General features: G+C 47.0%; 1 protein-coding gene across 1 annotated transcript; it reads left to right on the forward strand.

Moving 5' to 3' along the window:
- Positions 1-862: 862 nt before the first annotated feature.
- On the forward strand, positions 863-5,728 carry Got1l1 (glutamic-oxaloacetic transaminase 1 like 1). The gene is made up of 9 exons (XM_020151985.2): positions 863-1,307; positions 2,140-2,321; positions 2,680-2,791; positions 3,030-3,139; positions 3,345-3,437; positions 3,530-3,680; positions 4,134-4,299; positions 5,207-5,349; positions 5,553-5,728. The coding sequence occupies exons 1-9, from the start codon at positions 1,193-1,195 to the stop codon at positions 5,726-5,728; spliced, it is 1,248 nt and encodes a 415-aa protein (XP_020007574.1). The 5' UTR covers positions 863-1,192.
- Positions 5,729-6,397: the final 669 nt, after the last annotated feature.

Here is a 6,397-nt window from a genome sequence, read left to right on the forward strand (position 1 = left end):
GGGACAAATGATTTGGGGAAGATGTGCCCTTGAGGAGACACCTGTTAGGCACAGAGAGAGGCAGGACGTCAAGGGACTGCCACGCAAGGATGTGGCTCAGGTCAAGTTCAGCCTTAGCTTGGTTTGGGGGCGGGCTGTGGAGTGTTGAGTGCCATAAAACACAAAGGACCTGACCTTTTGTGTGCCTAAATAGAGAAGTCCTTGGCTATTCCGATTGGTGGGGCGCAACCTTCTGGGTGGTTTCCAGGTGAGGTGGTTCCTGCTAGCCAAGGGTGTTTCTCCAAGAAGGCAGACACCTGAGCCTAATGCACCAGCACAGGCACATTGGCTGCTGAAGGGCCTTTGGTGCTAACAATGTCTACAACAATTATTTCGAGTTTGTTAGAAGTCAAAAGAAAGCAAAATACCAGATTGACCCTATGGAGGCCAGGTCTCTCCTCTTACACTCTGCTGTCTACACCTTCTTGTTGGTGTCATTGAAATTGTTAACAATTGCAGAGGTCTTGGTTCTAGGTTACAGAAAGAAATAGGATGACCTGCTGAGTTGTACATACACTGTCTCTAAACATGGAACTCTATCACAATCATCATGGAAGAAAACAGGGTGTGTTTTTCACTGATTTTAGAATCTTGGGCCCTTTACAAAATTAAAGTAGAAGCTTTAAAAATTTATCCAAGGGCTGGAGGTGTAGTTCAGTGGTAGAGCACTTACCTGAGTTTAATTTCCTGCTCAGAAAAAAAAAAATCAACTTGCATTTTGGTGTGATCTGGAATTTTTATTTGCCCTTTGCAAAATGAAAGTAGAAGTTTAAAAATGTATCTCTTGACTTGGGATGCTATGCGATGTGGGATTTTGGCCTCTATGGAGCCTACTTGGCTCACTGATTCCAGCCTTGTAGGGTTTTCTAAGTGTCTGACCTGCTTCTTTCGGTTAGATAACTACTGCTGGAGAAGGCAGTGAGTTCAAGTGACTGGGAATCCTATATCCTTCCCCTGCCCATTCTCCCAGGGGATTCTTCTCCAGTGCCATGGAATGTCCCTGTGGTCTTTGAGCATGGCTACCATGGAGCTGGAAATGGTGAGGCTCTGTTGCTCTGGCAACTGGTTGCCCACAGTCTGTATTGGCGCAGCAGAGGTTCTGGAGGAAGAGCACGGAAGCAGGTCATAGTGTTGACCCCCTGGTCATTCAGCTATGCCCAGGCTGTCTGTGTTCATAGATGTGATCTTAGCTCAGAAGCTAGAAGGTGGCTTGTTAAATATCTACAAACAAGATGATTACCCTCACAAAGTGTTCCTGGCCTACAGAGGTACGTGCTGCTTGTTTTGGAGTTGTATATATATAACTCGCTATAAATATACATACATACATATATATATATATAGCGACTGCCTGTAGACAGCCAGTATTCCACTACCTCAGAGGAATGGGAGATGACCCATGTCTCTGCAGGTGGAAAGATCTTTGCTTGTTAACAGAATTGCTCAGAGGGGAAAACAGCAGAGAAAGTCCCAAGTCATCCCCTGGCCTCTGCCCTACTCTGCCTGCATGGGTCCTACCCTTTCTTTAGCTGACATCTCCTCATCTTCTTTCCTTCCCATCCTCCCTCTCATCCTCTTTCTTTTTCATTCCTGAACCAAGAAAGATTCCCTAAATTGACCCTTCTGCTATGCAATCTTGTCATTGTGAAAGTCAGGGTTAACTTTGTTTAGTTTCTTGTATGAATAACTCCCACGTTGTGTATAATTTTAGCCTTTAAAACAGCGAAATGGGTTGGTGGTGTGGCTCAAGGGGTAGAGCACTTGCTTAGCACGCACAAGGCCCTCAGCTCCATCCCTGACACTGCAGAACAACAAACCCAGATCAAAAACTAGCAGAGGTTGTAGATTTTTTTTTAAGACAAAAATGATATACTTTGAGTTAACAGCACACTTTTTGGAAGGAAGGAGGGAAAGAAAGAAAGAAAAAGAAAAGAAGAAAAAGAAAGAAAGAAAGGAACCCAGGAAATTGTCTTTTCACAGGCAACTTTCCAAAGTTCCAAGCAGCCCAGGATAGACATTTTTTGTGGGCTGTCTGCAGAGCCTGGACTCTGAGGCCCTGAGGCAGGGCACCCAGAGCTTTGTCTGCACTTTCCCCTACAGTCTGCATGACCAATGAAGGTCACCCCTGGGTTTCCTTCGTGGTGCACAAGACCCGCCTGCATATTGCACAGGACCCCTCTCTGAACTATGAGTATCTGCCCACGAAGGGCATGAAATCATTCATCCAGGCCTCCTTGGAACTCCTCTTTGGAAAACACAGCCAAGCCATTGTGGAGAACAGGGTGAGACGCAGGGAGAGGACATCCAGGTTTGCATAACCTCACAGCTGCAAGGGACTGTGGAGGGTACTTGGCCTTGATAAATGTAGCACCCAGGACTCAGAAAGTCCACAGTTTTAGCCATTAAGGGTCATTGTCAGAATCTGAACCCAAGGCTGACACTACTTGCACCCACTCATACTGCTGATTTGAAAGCTCAAGAAAGAGGGACTGGGGTGTAACTCAGTGGTAGAGCACATGCTTAGTATGCTTGAGGCCTTGGGTTCAATCCTCAGCACCCCCAAAAAACTGAGTCCTAGATGATGTTCATATTCCCTTTACTTCTTTGAAGTGTTGCTTCTGATGGGTTTTTTGCTGGCAGGTGGGGGGTGTACACACTGTTGGTGACAGTGGTGCCTTCCAGCTTGGGGCCCAGTTTCTCAAGACTTGGCACAGGGATGCTCAAGCAGCTTGCATCATCTCATCTCAAAAAGGTGAGTGTTACACAACATGAGAGCAACTGGCTCCTTCCCTAATTCCCACTCCACTTGCAGTCCTCACTGTGTCCCCCACTCTCTGTCAGCAGAGAAATGGCCAAGCCAAGCTACACCTCTCCTTTTCCTATCATTGTCCCATCGCCAGCCAGTGAAATGGGGACAGCTCCATTTTTCAGTCTCTCTGCCTCTACCTCTCCATTTCCATGTGCACAGCTGGTGGGGTCTGTTCCCACAGAACCACATGGATTCATCTTCCAGGACATGGGCTTCAAGGTTTATGAATACTGCATCTGGGATACCAAGAAGCTGTGCCTGGACCCCAACATGCTCCTTGATGTGGTAGAGGTAAAGGGGCCCCCTTCGAGAAACTTCTTCCCAGACTTGACTTATAGTCTTATTTGACTCTCTTTTCCTGCTCCCCCAGTCACCCAAGGCCTTATCTAGGCTTCGATTTACTGGCCCGTTAGTAGGAACCAACATGGAGGAACACTTCTCCTCCAAATGCCCACTTGGTAGAGGAGGCACCTGATGAGACAGTCTCTGCCTGCAGAATATCCCACATGGTAGTATCCTGGTGATTGGCGACATTTTCAACTGCAAGTTGACACAAAGTCAGTGGACAAAGCTGATGTCTACCATTAAGGTGAGCTGAGCATCCCACCAGCATTTCCTTTCTCTCTTCACCCTGTCTCCTCCACCAACCTCATGCTGTTTTGGTTTTCCATTCTCCTACAGAGCAAGCAGCTATTTCCATTTTTTGATATTCCCTGTCAAGGCTTATACACAGGTGACCTGGAAGAAGATACTATCTTCTTACAATACTTTGTGGCTCAAGGCTTTGAGTTCTTCTGCAGCCAGTCTCTCTCCAAGAACTTTGGCATTTATGGTACAGTGTGGGCAGGAGAAGGGATGGTCTGGTGTGGAGGTGGTGCCACACTCATAGCACAAGCCATATTGTCCTCAAAGGGAGCCCAGAATCCCAGAGAGAGCACAATGGAGACAGAAGGGAAGATAATTAAGCTAGAAGTTGAGTTCTGTTACTAAAAGTAGCTTCTCAACCTACCCTGGTCAATCATTTCACTCCTTGGGCCTCAGCTGCCAGATGAGAGGGTGGGACTTAGTGTTCTTTCAAGTTCCTTCCTCCATGAACACTCTCACCTAATGGCTACTTTTCTGAACAAAGAGGCCCTGGCAACTTCCGAGATCCCACTGCCCTCCTGGCTGGGCTGGGACAACGGCTCCATAGTTTAACCCTGCCTTCTGCAATGTTGAGGGAGAGGTGAAGGTCCTGGCCATGAAGGAGGAAACTGACGGTAAGGCTGTCTCCCTAATGCTGCAGATGAAGGAGTGGGAATCTTAGTTGTGGCGGCACTTGACAACCAGCACCTGCTGTGTGTCCTCTCCCAGCTGATGAACTGTGCTCAGGCACTGTGGCTAAACCCTCCTGCCACAGGGGCTCGCATCATCACCTCCATTCTCTGTAACCCTGTCCTGCTGGGAGAATGGTAAGGGTGAAATGTTGGGCAGGGAAGGGTAGGCAGAGCCCTTGGACACCCACAGGATATCTTGCTGGGTCACGGGACTCATCTGGGTGCTTCTTTCCCTGCCCATTGAGCCTCTTTATCACACTTATTCATCAGTGCATTCATCAAATTTTACTGAGGGCCTGTTGTGTACTAATGTCTGCAGCTATGCCAAGGGTTGCCCTACCTTGGGGGAGTGGACAATAGGACATTCATTTTGGAGGTAAGCCAATGAGTTAATTGATCATGTCCAGATTGCAGGAGCCATTTGCTCTTCTGGCAAAATCTGCATGCTTAAGTCACTCAACTTTCTGTTACTGTAACACAATGCCTGAGACAATCAACTTAAAAAGTGGAAAAATTTGTTTTGGTTTATAGTTTTGGAGGTTTCAGTTTATGGTCAGTCGACCCTGTTTTTTTTCCCCTTTGTTTTTTTTTTATTAGCATATATTAATTGTATAAAACTATGGGTTTCATTTTGTCAGATGGCCCTATGGTTTGGGCCTGTAGTAAGGCAGCACATTATGGCAAGGATTGTGTGGGAACAAGCTCCTCACCTCACCTCCTGGTGGCCAGGAAGCAAAGAAAGGAAGAGGAAGGGGCTGGGCACATCCCTAATGACCTCACTTCCTCCCAATAGGCCCCGCCTCTTAAAGGTTCCACCACCTCCCAATAGCACCATAGGCTGGGGACCAAGCCTTTAACACATGGACCTTTAGAAAACATTTAAGACCAGAAAGTGTAGCAGGATCAAACCACCCTCCCATTCATACCCACTCCAGAGCCCAGGCTCCACTGAGTGCCCTCAGGCACTCAGATAAGGAAGATAAGAGGAGGTTGAAAGCAGGGAAGATTTCACAGCTCATTTCCTGTTGTCCTTCCTTGGCAGGAAGCAGAACCTGAAAAGGCTGGTAGAGAACATCATGCTGATTAAGGAAAAGGTGAAGGAGAAGCTCCGGCTCCTGAGGACTCCTGGCTCCTGGAATCATATCACTGAGCAGATGGGGACCCATGCCTATCTGGGACTCAGTCGTAAGTGTCCAGGGTGGGGTGGCTCACTCCTTTCTGACGTTGGGCCTGTATTTGAGCATTAAACTTCACTGACAAGGTTACCAGTCCAGATCTTCACATTTCTTTGGGAAATTAAGACACACCCTACCCCCATAAAATCCTGTCTGGACTTGAGGGAATGAGAGATGGCCACCCCAAGCTCTGAGATCTGATGATTGTCACAGACCAACAGGTGGAATACCTGATCAGGAAGAAGCACATCTATATCCCCAGGACCAGTAGGATCAACTTCACCTGCATCAACACCCACAACGTGGATTACATCACCCAGAGCATCAACGAGGCTGTGCTCTTCACAAGCGGCGCCGAGAGGGGTTTTCCCAAAGCAGACAAACCTTGATTAGAATAAAAGCTTTAGTCTTTGCAAAAATCCCATGATAACTTTTCATTACTATAACTCTTTTTTTTTTTTTTGGTGGAACTGGGGTTTGAACTCAGAGCTTTGTACTTGCAAACTAGGCACTCTACTGCTCGAGCCACACTACCAGTCCATTTTGCTCTGGTTACTTTTGGAGATAGGGTCTCATGAACTGTTTGCCTGGGCTGACCTTGAACCACAATCCTTTTTATCCCAGCCTCCCAGAGTAGCTACGATTACAGGTGTTAGCCACCAGGGCATGGCTCAATTCATTCTTTTTATCTATTGGCCATTTCAACTTTTCTTTTTTTCTTTTATTTGGGGCTGGGGTTCGAACCCAAGGCTTGTGCATCCTAGATGAGCACTCTCCCACCAAGGTACATTCCTAGCCCCATCTCATATTTTTCCTTTTTCCTCCTCCTCTGGGGTACTGGGGATTGAACTCAGATCCTCAAAAGCACTTACCACTTGAGCTACAACCCCAGTTCTTCTGCTTTTCTGTTTGTTTTTCAGTTAGGGTCTCACACTAATTTTGCCCAGGCTGATCTCAAACCTCAATCTTCCTACCTCTACCTCCTGAGTAACAGGGTTATGGGGGTGTACTACCACACTAGGCTTATCTTTGAGATAGGGTCCTACTAACTTTTTGTC

The sequence above is a fragment of the Castor canadensis genome, chromosome 14, assembly GCF_047511655.1.
Source record: "Castor canadensis chromosome 14, mCasCan1.hap1v2, whole genome shotgun sequence".
NCBI classification, from domain to species: Eukaryota; Metazoa; Chordata; class Mammalia; order Rodentia; family Castoridae; genus Castor; species Castor canadensis.

Excerpts from the sequence above, each read along its gene's own strand:
- Got1l1 (XM_020151985.2), top strand. The coding sequence starts at position 1,193 with ATGCCCAGGCTGTCTGTGTTCATAGATGTGATCTTAGCTCAGAAGCTA. Across the intron at positions 1,308-2,139 it reads AGTGTTCCTGGCCTACAGAG|TCTGCATGACCAATGAAGGT; the intron begins GTACGTGCTGCT and ends TTTCCCCTACAG. Across the intron at positions 3,438-3,529 it reads AGCTGATGTCTACCATTAAG|AGCAAGCAGCTATTTCCATT; the intron begins GTGAGCTGAGCA and ends ATTCTCCTACAG.